The 12,929-nt window shown below is 64.2% G+C and overlaps 1 protein-coding gene across 8 annotated transcripts in view; it reads left to right on the top strand.

The window, feature by feature from the left end:
* Positions 1–12,929, top strand: part of DOK7 (docking protein 7) — a 35,844-nt gene that overhangs the window by 1,621 nt on the left and 21,294 nt on the right. For 4 of the 8 annotated variants that reach the window (XM_070613438.1, XM_070613435.1, XM_070613434.1 and 1 more), the window contains 2 exons: positions 6,779–7,009; positions 8,820–9,020. In XM_070613438.1, coding sequence (XP_070469539.1) covers positions 6,779–7,009; positions 8,820–9,020 — 432 coding nt within the window. The remainder of the gene's footprint in view (positions 1–6,778; positions 7,010–8,819; positions 9,021–12,929) is intronic. The other 4 variants (XR_011538378.1, XM_070613440.1, XM_070613437.1 and 1 more) reach the window with 2 other exon arrangements.

Raw genomic sequence — 12,929 nt, 5'->3', positions numbered from 1 at the left:
CAGCCCCGGGTGGTGGATTGTATCTGCGTATCACATCCCTGGTAGGTGCGCTGCCAGCCCGGCCATGGAGAACGCCGTGGAGGAAGGGCCCTTCTGCACTGCAGGGGGGTTGGCAACGGGTCCCCAGCACCCCAGAGGCTGAGTCTGTAGCGGACTTGGTGGTCATCGAGCTTTTCCTGGGTTTTACCCCATGCCCAGGAGCAGCGGAGAAAGCGGCCGTGGTGGTGGAGCGCCACGGTCCGGGAGGGTCGAGCTCCCAGGCCAGAGAAGGGAGGACGTTCTAGGTGGGGCCCCACGTGCGCAGGGCTGCAGAGGTTGGGGACAGGGTGGGAGGGCATGGAGGACGGTGGAGGGCACCCCCCTCTGGGCTGAGGTCCACTCTGAGCCGCACCCATCCTCTCGTGTCTTACCCAGTGTCTCAGAACGCCCACTGTCGGTGCTAGTCACCACGGCGGCCCGCTTCATCCTCACATCGCATGAGGACTGCCGTCATGCTCTTACAGATGCTGGCCAGGCAGGGCTCCAAGCTGAGCCCCCTGCCATGCTGGCCTGCTCTCAGCGGCCTTGCTGGTGCCCAGTGCTGATGCTGCGCTGCCATTGGTCCACCCTCCCCTCAGGTCAGCGTTCCTGACCCCCCCCCCCCCCGCCCTCCCATCCCTGGCTCTGGGCCCATGTGGCCCCCTCTCTGGAGTGCGTTGGGGTGGGCCTGCCTTGGCCCCCGCCTCACCTGCCCGTGTCCTGGACACCGGCTCCCAGGGGGCCTCAGGTGTAGGGGGAAGGTTGGCATCCTGGAGGACACCACAGCTAGGACCCCCCAGATCCTGCATGTGGCAAAGGGGGGGGCCTGTGAAGGAGAGAGCATGGGCCAGCCCGCCTTCTCGTCATAAAAATCCAGGACTCTTATCTTTAAAAACGGTCCTTTCCTTCCGGGAGGGCCTCAAGGGCAGTTGAGAGGTGCCCCCAGCCCGAGGCAGGCCCAGAGGACACCCTCCGCTCTGGGCTCTTTCTCCCGTTGGCACTTTTCTTAACCAGGAGCATTTCTTCTGACAATGAAGTTTCGTTAGTGAGAGAAAGAAAAAGCTTTGCTTTTATTAGACGAAGTGACGAATCTTCACAAACAGGAGTAATGCTTCAGTGGGACATGTCCCTTGGGGCCTCGACCTCTGGCCTGGCTGGAAAATTCGTGTCTGGGTCCCTTCTCTGGGCTGGGTCCCCTTGAGACCTGCTCTTGCTACTGACGGTGGGGTGTTGGTTCAGCCTCACTGGGTCCCCGCCCTCAGTCCTGGCACTGAGCCCTGGAAGGCAGGGTCTGGGCTTGGCCTCAGCCTCCTGTCCGCATGGAGACCTCACGGAAGACAGCCAGGGCTCCCCGCAGCCCCGGGTCAGGACTGGGAATCGGAGCGCCGGGCTCAGATCTTGGCTCCGCTGGCACAGACTGTGTGACACTGACAGTCCTAGTCGGGCTCTTGTGATGGTCCCCGCAGAGGGCAGACAGATGGTGGGTGGGAGGGCTGACCCTGGACCTGTCGGGCCCGTCTGCTTCTGCTGGCCTGTGCTCTGGGGGCGCCGTCTGTGTGAGCCGGCACAGCCCTCCACGGGCCCCAGGCCCACCCTACGAACCCGCTTCCTTCCTGGTGGCATCACCAACAGGCCTGGGCCAGGGTCAGAGGGGCCCCTCCTGCCTTTCACCTGAGGCACCAGCAAGCTGGCCTGGTCAGCAGTCCCCATTCCCAGGCCGCTGCCCCCTCAGCAGGGTCCCCTAGGGCTCCTGCCACACTGCTCTGCTGAAGGCGCTGGCTCAAGGTCACCATGACCTCTGAGGGCCAAATCCAGTCCCTGCCGGGCCTCCGTCCCAGGCCTCCAGCTGTGTCCGCGTGGGTGTCGGCCTCGTCTCCCTGGCTCTCCATCCTCTGTGGCTTCCCCTCCGCCGCCGAGGCCGAGGCCGGAGGTTTGCCTCTGCCTGGCCGGCCCTCCCTGCAGCCCAGCCCCCGGCTGTGATCGCCTCGAGTGCTCATGACTCCCCGGTTATTTTTACTCCAGACGCGCGTGTCCAGCTGCCTGCGTGCGCCGCCCGGCATCTCATGGGCCTCTCCGGCTCACGTGTCCTGGACAGAACCCCACCTAGCCCCCCCGCCGCCCGCCCGGCAGCCGCCTCCCCAGGCCTCCCTTCCCCCGCCTGCACCCAGCATCGCCCTCACGGCTCCCCATCCCCGCATCCCGCCGGCCAGGAGGTCCTGTGAGTCAGTACCACCTCAGGCAGAGAGAGGGCCTCCTCTGGCTGTCACTGCGTTCCTGTGGAGCAGCCCCCGTTTCCTCTCTGCCTAGGCCAGCAGCACCTCCCACCAGAACAGCCGCAGGAGCCTGGAGGCCTATGCTGTTACCCTGTGTCTGTTCTCCGCATGCAGCCAGGCTGAGCCCTCTTTGCTGAGAGCCCTGGGGGCTCCCTGGTGCACTGGGATGAGGATCAGGTGCGCTCACCAGGCCCACCTGGCCGGACCCCACTGACACCTGGGACCACTCTTCCCCTCCCCTCATGCTGGCTGGCCCTTTGGGTCCCTGCCTCTGGGCCTTTGCACTGGCTGTTCCCTCTAGTACAGTGCCATTCCCTGTGGGGCTGTTGGGCTGGCTCCGTATATCACTCAGGAGTGGTTCTGTTGTCTCCTTGGGGAGAGTCTCTGACCCCAGCTTAGGTCCCCGACAGCTGCTGTCATCAGTGCCTGTTCCCATCCCCTGAGTGCTTCCTGGCAGTTTCTCCTCCATCTGCCTCTTCAGTCCCTCTCCTCTTGGGTGTCAGCTCTGAGGGACCCGGCTCAGTCCCTTGGGTCCCTGCTGTTCCCGAGCAGAGTGAACTGGGCTGAGGGCTGCAGGGAAGCGGACTGGCTGTGGGCAGAGCGGGAGGTGTGGTGGGCTCTGGGGGTCCCGGCGCGGGGTTCTGTCAGTGTCAGGCCTCTTGTGCGGGGTCCGAGGTGCCCACGGGGCACTGGCCTCCCCCAGCTCGGCCCCCCGGCCCTGCTCACTACAGGTGGCAGTTGCTGGAGGCAGGGCCTGCTGAGTCCAGGGGGCGGGTCCTCTACGGCCAAACCCAGTCCTTCTCTGTCTGACGATGACATGGGTCTGGCCCAGGCCCTGGCCGAGATCCCCTGCTCGTCCTGCTCTGTGCTCGCTGGCGGGGTGGCACTTGCTGAGAGCCTCGCCGGGCCAGGCCGGGCTCTGTTACGCTTCGGCTTTGCGGGGGCTGGGGGTACCCATTTCTCAGATGGAAAGCAGAGGCTCCAGGAGCTGAGGAACAGTCCCCAGTCGCCAATGTGGGGTTTGAACCGGGTCAGCCCCTGCACACGAAGTGGCCGTGGGGATGATGCGGAGTGTGTGTGTGCGTGTGTGTGTGTAAGAACGAGCATGCAGAATGCATATGTGTGCATGCATGTGTGAGCATGCACGCATTCGTGAGCGAGTGTGTGGGTGTCTGTATGTGTGCATCTGTGAGTGCATGCCAGCCTGTGAGCATGCGTGAGTGTGTGAGTGTGAGAGTGCGTGCACCCCGTCGGTCCCCTGCCGTGGTTTACATCTTTGGTACCTTTTGTCATTGCCACATCTTTCCCTCCCTCCCTCCACCCCCTTCCACAGTGGCCCCCCCACCCGCCCTGGCCTGTGGGTGCTCGTCTCCTGCCCCGGGCCAGGGCGGTCCCTGGTCCCCGGTCCCCACAGGCTGCAGCCCCATGGCCCCCTTCAGCCCCAGGCTTGCAACACAGGCTGCTGCTGCTGCGAGCGGGGCCAGTGCGTTCCTCGGGGTCCTCAGGGCCGCCTGGCCTGGAGAGGAGCCCGCCCGAGGCCGTGTGTGGGGCAGCTGGCATGCTGGGCGAGAAGGCCAGCGGGGCTTCCTCCGCCCTGACCAGGGGACCCGTCCCAGGGACCAGGCTCGCTGGCCTTCACGTGGTGGCATGCAGGCTCGGCGTCCGTCCCTCTGGCAGGGCTGGCCGTGTCACACCCTGGGGGTGCCGGCACTGTCTCCCCTGCTCCTGCTTTGTCTCTGGCCCCAGGCCGAGAATTGCCCTTCTCCTGGCCTGGCGCTGCCTGGCCCTCCCCCCAGGAAGGGATTTAAAGATAGGGTCCATCTGTGGCCTGAGGGGCTGGGGCGGGGACAGGGCGGTGCCGTGGCTGGAGCATGGGGCCAAGGGGCCATGAGGCTCTTGGCCGTGGGTGGTCAGGGAGGCGGTCAGCTCCCTCGGAGTAGGCCACACAGCTGCCTCTCACCTGCGTTGCTCACGTGTAAAAACAGGACCCGTGACCTGGGGTGTCTTCGTTTCCTGGGGCGGCCGTAACAAATCGCCACCAACCTGGGGGCTCCTAAGACAGCAGGCTCTTCTCTCTCAGTCCTGGAGGTCAGCCGCCCAAAGTCTGGGTGCAGGCAGGCCGGCTCCTGCTGGAGGAGCTCGGGGGCCCCTTCCCGCCTCCCACTCTCGCCCGGCGGGTCCAGGTGCTCCTGGGCTTGTGGCGCACCAGCCGTCACTGTCTTCACGTGGCTCCTCCACTCCTCTTAGGTCACGGTCATTGGATTTCGGCCCACTCTCATCCTGGAGGGGCTCATCTCGAGATCCTAACTTGATTATATCTGCAAAGACCTTTTTCTAAAGAAGGTCATATTGGCAGGTTCCAGGGGTCAGATGTGCTCCTACCTTTTGGGGGCCCCCATCGAGCCCACTGCAGATGCGCGAGGGCGCTCGTGGACCCGGATCTTCAGGAGTAGGATATGGCTGCGTTTCAGACACAGCCGGGATCCAAAAAGACTGGACGGGCCGGGGGAAAAGGGTCTCAGGGACAAACGTCGGCTCTTGGCGCGCGGGCCCCCGAGACCAGTCTTGCTGACAGACATCCAGGGTGGGGAGAACTGCTCGGCGGCAGGAGGCACCAGGAGAGCGTGAGGAGCCGCAGGGTGACGCACTGGCCGTTGTAGAAAATTCGACTCTAGCCCAGGAGTCGACAGACTGCACCCCTGAGTCAAAACTGGCCCCCTGCTTCTATCTGTGATAAAGTTTTACTGGAACACAACCGTTCACTTATGTGTCGTTAAGTCAAATAGTTGTGACAGAGACTGTATGGTCCACAAAGCCAAAAACAATTACCATCTGGCTCTCTACAGATAGGTTTTTTTTGACCCTGCTCTTGGCTATATTACTGGGAGCATAACGCCTAGAACAAAGGAGGTGATAGTCTGGTTCTGCTCTTCCGGTCAGGCCTCACCTAAAGCGATGGTCTTTCATTTGACAGCACATCCCTACCCTCCTCTGTGCCAGGCGATGGGGCTGTCACTGCGCAAGCAGGAGTGGGCCTGCCTTCAAGAGCTCACCTTTGTGTGCATGTGCGGGGCGGTTGTAGGGGACAGAGCAGCAGAGTGACAAGAGATAGACAGCTGGGTAGAAAAACCACCGCGAGGGACGCGGAGCCTGCTGTGGGGAGGGGGCGGCAGGACGTGGTCGGTGTGTCTGGGGGTGTGGGTGGTGCGGCTGTCTCGCTGCGCTCCCTTCTGTCACTGCCCTCTGTGCTCGCGGCTTCTCTCCTATCACGTGCAGGAGGCTCTTTACTGCGAGTCTTTCTGTGCTCACTGCCTCCTGAAGTTCTCACCTCTGGGGCCTCTGGTGGCACATGTGGGGACGTTTCCATAATGGCACATGACCTTATGCCGCCTGGATGACATTCCTCTCTGGCCGGCAGTGAGTTCCGAAGGAGTCAGCCGAGTGCAGCCTCATCTGCAGGGAGGGAGGGGTGGCCTCGGGTCCTCGGGGGTGCCGGGCTGCTCTCGCCCCGGCCCTGCTGTGCGTCCGGGCCTGGCGGGGGGATGCGCCATCTCCGGTGGGCCAGGACCTGCCTGAGTCAGGTCACCTGGGCCTGGTCCTCGCCTGGTTTGTGGGGCCTGCTTTTCTGAGGATTAGAGGGGACACGTTGCTGCCCCCCTTCCCTCTCTGCACAGGGCAGGGGCACCCAATTCTCGGGCTGTCAGGTGGGGTGCAGTGGTCTCACCCGGAGGTGTTCACGCCGGGCCCGTACCCCACACGCCCCTCAGACACGGCAGACGGGCCGGTGGCGGGCGGCGTCTGGAACCGCATCCCTGCGCCGAGGGCAGCTGGGCCCGGGGTCCGCTGTGCCGTTGGAGTAACAGGACGGCAGTTACAACGAGGGGGGGCGGGGGGGGTCTTGAGGACAGAGGCCTGAGGGGGCCGGCCTCGGGCACATCCCCTGCAGCCGGGAGGAGACTGCTGCTCGGGGCCTCGGGGGTGGGCTTGGGTGGGGTCTGGCAGTGGGACCTGGGGCCCAGCGCCTGCCCCTCCCGGGGCTGGAGTCCAGGAGCCGAGGTGGGTCTGCTGTGGCAGGAAGGGGCACAGGCTGAAGGTGCGAGTGCCCCGCAGGCTCTATGCCCGTCCCCTGGGCCACCACAGCTCCTGCAGCCCCCAGGAGCCCGCAGGAGCCTAGCGCCCGGGGCAGGGTGGATGTGCCGGCGGGGCCCGGACCCAGCCTTGGGGGTCCGAGTCGGACGGGTGGGTGGGCCACGAGGTGTTGCGGGCCCACTTGTGCCCATGTGGCCTGCAGGCTGTGTGGGGTGGGGATGCAATTTTGTACGCGAGGGAATGGAGGCTCAGAGTGGCTGGGTGGCTTGCTTGGGGTCACGCCTTGACCGAGGACTCTCTGAGTCTGGGGCATGCTGGGGACTTGGGGGTGGCATCTGTGCTGGCCTCGCGCCCCTGATGGCCCCTCATGCCTCCTGTCTGTCCCGTGACCTCCGCAGACTGCCTGCTGATGCTGGCCTACAAGGACAAGTCGGAGCGAGCCAAGGGCCTCCGGGAGCGCAGCAGCCTGACGCTGGAGGACATCTGTGGCCTGGAGCCCGGCCTGCCCTACGAGGGCCTGGCCCACACGCTCGCCATCATCTGCCTGTCGCAGGCCGTCATGCTGGGCTTCGACAGCCGGGAAGCCATGTGCGCCTGGGACGCCCGGATCCGCTACGCACTTGGCGAGGGTGAGTGACGCCAGGGCTCGGGGATCCGAGGGGACAGCTCCACCCTTAAGTGTCCCGTGGGGCCCGCACCCACGGGCTGCAGAGGCCAGGACGTGACTCCAGGGCACGTGCAGCAGTATCTGAGTACCTCCTCCACCCGGCTCTGTGCTTGGGGTGCGAGGAGGGATGTCACAGTGTCACCGTCCCAGGGTGACAAGGCCGAGGAGGGGAGGGAGGAAAACAGGGCGGGCCCTCACGGCCCTGCAGGGCGGCCGGCGGGCAGACGGGGTGGCAGCTGCCTACTCCTGGCCGTGCGAGCAGAGGCGGGCGGCCCTGGTTGCGCCAGGGCGGGACTGAGCCCCAGCAGCAGAACGGTGGGGGCCGACCCTGCGGACAGCAGTGAAGCCGCAGGCCCGGACTCGCCTCGGACGCCGGAACACACAGCCGTCAGCATCAGTGATAGCTTAATACAGTAATTAAAAAACTCAAAATCCATTTAAAATAAAGACCAGCTCTGAGCCCGCACGTGCACCTCACTCGACCCCAGGACCCTGGCCAGCCTTGTCTTTGTTGTAAACATTTGAGATTTGGTTCATCATGGACTTTTGCATCAATTTTTCTTTGTTTAAATAATCATTCAAGTATCATTGATCTGGGCCGAGGAGCGTTTTGGGCCCGAGGTGAGGGCCTCGCTCGCCCCGCCCCAGCCCTGCCGGGCAGCAGCCCCTCCCACCTCCAGGAGCCCCCAGACCAGCGCTTTGTGCAGGGGGCGGGTGGACGGCTCAGTGAGAGGGCGCAGGGGCCGGAAGGAAGAGCCACACCTTTCCAGAAGGTTCCCCAGTTGGGGGCTCCCACCGGTTCAGCCCGATTCGGTGGCACAGCTCCCTCTGCTCCTACGGGGTGGCAGTTCTTGCACAGATGCAGCTGGCACACTTTCATGGCGCCTTTATAGAAATCACGATGAGGACGTCATGATGGGTTCGCTGACGCCCAGCCACGTGGGACCAGGTGCGCCTGATGTCCCTGCCCAGTAGCCCTCGACACCCCCACTGCAGGACCTCGGGGTGGGGCTCAGTAGGGAGGAGGAGACGGGTGGGATGGCCTGCTGCCTCAGGGCTGGAGACCAGGTGGCGGCTGAGGCGGGCCAGCCACTGTCTGCCGGGCCGTACTGCACTCTGCACCCACCCCCTCCGAGAGGCGCCATTTGGGGTGAGCAGAGCTCCTCTTCCTCCTCGGAGCAGCGTCAGGGCTGGAGGGCCGAGTGGAGGAGGTGGACGAGATCGCGGGGAGCCGTTTGTCGTGCTCAGTGCCAGGGAGAGCCCCTAGCTGGAGAGTGGAGGGTCCGCGGTTTCTTGAGTGTCCTTGTGGCCAGGTTGGGCTGTAAGGCAGATCCTAGACTTTCCGTGAACTGACCGGAGGCTGGGCCTCCCTGAGCCTCAGTTTCCCCATCTATGAAATGGGACGATGCCAGCTGCCCATGGTGGGGTGTTTCCTGAGGGGAGGTGCTCTGTGAACAGGGATCCCGACAAAGGGTATTGTCAGCCGTCCCGTGTGAAGAGCTCGCCGAGGCCAGCTCCTGGGGCAGGGATGGGAAGGGTGGTCAGGGCAGCCCCTCTGAGGACTTGCCCCCCGCACCCATGAACAAAGTGGTCCCGAAGGGTAGGGGAGGTGAGTAAAGCCACCCCAGGGCTGGACACCGCTCTGGGAGCCGCTGGCGAGGGTAGGGCCGTGGTGCAGGGCCGCGGTGCCCGAGGGAGCTGACGCCTGGGGTGCTCCTCCCCTCCTTCCTCCACCCCCCGGTGATGCCCTCTCGCCTCTGCCCGGCCCCTAGTGCACAGGTTCCACGTGACGGTGGCTCCAGGCACCAAGCTGGAAAGCGGCCCTGCCACTCTCCACCTCTGCAATGACATCCTCGTCGTGGCCAGGGACGTCCCTCCGGCCGTCACGGGGCAGTGGAAGCTGTCCGACCTCCGGCGCTACGGGGCCGTGCCAAATGGATTCATCTTTGAGGGCGGGACCAGGTGTGGGTACTGTAAGTATGCTGGCTGCGGGGACCCCAGACCCCAGGCAGCTCCAGGGCTCTCAGCTTTCCCCGCAAACCTTGGCTTGGAGCCAGCCCACCCCTCGCAGGCTCGCTTTGCCGGCGTCTCTGAAACCCGGCGAGGTTCTGTCTCCCAAAGATCCGGTGCTTAGCGCCGAATCCAGACCCTCAGCTGACCCTGCTCTTCCTGGTGGAGGGAGGGGAACAAAGCCCCCACAGGAGGCGCTCAGCATCTCTGGAGCGAGGCCTTCACGTCACAGCTCATGGCTCTGAGTCTGAGGTCACAGAGCGTCAGAGCTGCTCATGTTTGCATTTAACGGGAAAAAAAAGAATAAACTTATCAAGGACTTACTGAGAAACACATTTGTGGACCAAGGATTCCCTGTGGACAGACCAGCTCCCACCGTCTGTGAGCCCCCACAGCCAGGTGCAGGGTGGGGCAGGAGGAGCTGCCCGGGTGTCACAGATGGGGGCCCTGCCCAAGCTCTGAGGGCAGGGCGTCCCCGAGGGCTGTAGTGATGTCCTAGGCGAGGTGAGTGCAGAAACTGGAGTGAGTGTGGAGAAGCCGCCAGCGAGCTGGCCTCCAGGCTCGGAGGCCTGGCCGGAGCAGCGCACCCTTGCCCCTCCCACCGGGAGTTGGGGCCCCGTGGGGACGGGGGTTATTCCAATGTTCACTGCCCACAGTTCGCTGAGTAGGAGGTGTGCACGCGTCTGGGCCCCTATATGGACCTGCAGTCACTGGTGGGGGCGGAGCGCGAAGCCCCTTCATCCTCTCTCCAGAGGAGCACGTCTGTCTGTGCTGGCTGCCCAGGGCTCGCGGTGGGGCCGAGTGGCCTCCTGGTGACCGGGCATGCAGCCGCAGTAAGCACAGGCAGTGTGCTGGGTTGGAGGGTGGGCCCCGGGTGGGAGCCGTGCGCTGGGCCCAGTGTTGTGCACCCCATCCCTGTTCAGCCCGGGACCCCCGTCAGACAAGGATCGTCGCCCCCTCCCTGGGGCGAAGGTGAGGATGGAGGCTCTGAGCTGCTGGCGACCTCACTCTGCCTGCCCCCCACCATTATGGGCATTGATCCCCTGACCTGCGCTCTCGTGGCTCAGGGCCTGCCACAGCCTTTCGGTCTGGCCAGGTTGGATAGGGGTCTGCCGGGCTCCTGGGCTTGGGTCATGCCTGGATTCTCTGGGCAGAAGGAATGCCTGTGAGGACGTGGTCGTGCTGGATGCTGGCCACCTGGGCCTCCTCGTTCTGCAAGGGGCAGATGGGGTGGAACAGGCTGATTGGGCCCATGTTCCATCGGCTGTGCCAGGCACTGGGAACAAACCCAGTGGGTCTTGTGGCAGGAGCCAGCCCTGTGGGGGTAGCCTGTGAGGAGATGAGACACAGACTACAAAGATGCTCGATGAAGACATGAACGAGCAGGCGAGGGTCCAGTTCCCGCTCGAGGCAGCTGGACATCTGCAGCAGCTGCATATTACAATGCTCGCTGGGTTGTGGGCTTGGGGGATGTTGTGAGTTTGGAGATGCAAAAGGAGGCAGGAGGGGGTGATGAGCAGAGGTGCAGGTGGGTTTGTGGGGCAGCTGCTTCTGGAGCCAGTGGGGTGGCCACAGCCAGAGTCTGAAGGGCCTTGACTGCGGCCAGGCCTGTGCCTTTCCCTCCCCTGGGGTTCTGAGCAGGAAGTGAGCACAGCTGTTGGACCGCTGCTCTGGGCTGGTGTGGTGGGGCCGGCTGGGCCCGCGGTCAGAGACTGCTGGACGAGCCCTCGGACCCCCTTGTCTTGGGCCCATTAGAGGTCGTGGCACTTGGGGGTCCAGAACAAAGAGAGGTGTGGGGGACCCTCACCCAGCTTTATTCTCTCCCTTGCCTGGGTGGTTGGGTGCCACACGCCACAGTGGGCTGTCCCGGCACGTGGCAGCCCTCCGCTCCCGAGATCCCCTCGCTGTGGGGCGCCCTGGTGGAGGGAGGCCTGCGTGCTTGCCGCTCCCTGCTCGCCCCCAGGATGGCGGAACTCCCGGGCTCAGGCCTTCCTGGCGCTGATGCTCAGACAGGATCCTTTGTGGCTTCTTGAAGGACTGGGGTGCACACTGCCGGCGGCCGCGCTGGTGTGCGCCCTGCGGTGTTGGGGGCGGGAGGACCATTTCCTTGGAGACCCGTGCTATTTGGTGGATCTAATGTCATAGGGCCCACTGGGTATCTTCCTCTCAGGCCTCAGAGTTTGAACTCTGGACTCACGGTGTGGGTGGGCTTCTTGTCGGCTTGTAAACAGTCCGGGCATCCAGCAGTGGCTCCTGCGAGGGCGGAGGCTGGACCTCGCGCTGTTGTGTTTTCCCTGGGTTGCCAAAAAACCAGAGTGAGCTGGTACAGGGTCTCCTGGGGCTTCTGTGCGAGGCCTCGAATGAGTTCTGTGCGCAGCCCCGGCTGGTCCGGCAGACCTGCCTCGACCCACAGTGCTCCAGCCGGGCCTGTTCCGTCCCCCAGTGGGTCGCTGACCCCAGAGCGCAGACACTCTTGGGATTCTCAATCTCCCATCCTGCGCCACTGGCCGACGGCGGGAGAACACTGGAGGGGAGTGAGTGGCTGGGCCAGCCCAGCCCGTCCCTCTGCCCTCCCGAGGGGCCCACCAAGCTCTGTTCTCCAGTGACAAGCTTGCCCCTGCTCCACCGATTTAGGCTGGTTTTAGACTGTTACGGGAGACCGCCTCAGCGGAGCAAGGACGTCCTCATGCAGCGCTTCATGGCAGAGGGACGGGCCCCCTGCTCATGTGGTCGGACCACCAGGCCACTCAGGACCTGGGCGGAGGGCGGGTGGTTTAGGGCCAGGGAGGAGTGGGGGTCAGTGTCCTGGGGCTGCCGCAGCGAATCCCCTCCAGCCGGGGCCTTAGAACGAGGCACACGGATCCTTCCCATTTCTGTCCAGAGTCCCGGTGTGTGTAGGCCGGGCCACCAGAGGCTCTGGGGCCTCTGGGGAGGGTCTCTCCTGCCGTTCCTGGCTCCTGGGGGCTCCAGGAGTCCCTGGGCTGTTGGCCTTGTTGCTCTCGTCTCTCCTCTGTCTTCAGATGACATTCTCCCTGTCTTTTCTCCGTCCCGATAGGTCACCAGGCGTTGGTTTTGGGCCATCCCATAGTCCAGGATGAGGTCATCTCGAAATCCTTCGCTTGTTCACATCTGCAGAGACCCTTTTTCCAAACAAGGTCACAGTCATGGGTTCCAGGATGGGAACACATCTTTTGGGTGCCACCATCCAGCCCATGGCAGGGGTCGCCTGGACTGTGAAGGTTCCAGAATTTGGACCGTGATGTGTCTGTGGGCCCTGGGCACCTGGAGGACAGAGAGCTGGCTGGAGTCATTGGAAGGCCCTGGAAGGTCTCGGGTGTAGGGAATTGATATCCTCTCCGTCCCCTGGTACAGGTCCCAGCCTGGCCCCAGGGCCCCAAGAACCGCAGCCCCTTGGCCCTCGGTCCCAGACAAGTCTCAAGAGAGCAGCAGACAGAGACCCTGGTCTCCTTGGCCCATCTGAGACGTCCGGTGTGACTGGGTGGCAGGAATGTGCCCTGGAGGGTGTGGAGGGGGCGGCAGGCCCTGGCAGGCATGGGAGAGGCATCCGGGAAGGTATGACCAGGGGTGTGTGGGTGAGACCTCTCAGGACCTGGCCAGGTGCGCGGGGGCTCCGTGCAGCTCTGGGTACCTCACGGTGGACGTTTGCTTTCTGTGGCCTCCACGTGGACAGCGGCCTGTTCAGGTTCATTATGGGGGTGGGCTTGGTGGCCGGAAGCCTGAGGTCCCCCATTGTGGCCTGACTCCCTCTCTCTGGGTTTGTCATGGCCCGCTGTGTGTTTAGGGCTGCAGGGCGTAGGCACTGCACACACGAGACCTGGCCCTGCGTGCAGGGACAGATGGTGGGGTGGCCC

The sequence above is a fragment of the Equus przewalskii genome, chromosome 3, assembly GCF_037783145.1.
Source record: "Equus przewalskii isolate Varuska chromosome 3, EquPr2, whole genome shotgun sequence".
Classification (NCBI taxonomy): domain Eukaryota; kingdom Metazoa; phylum Chordata; class Mammalia; order Perissodactyla; family Equidae; genus Equus; species Equus przewalskii.
Note: the sequence above shows the minus strand (reverse complement) of the source record. Positions and strands in the feature narration are given on the sequence as shown.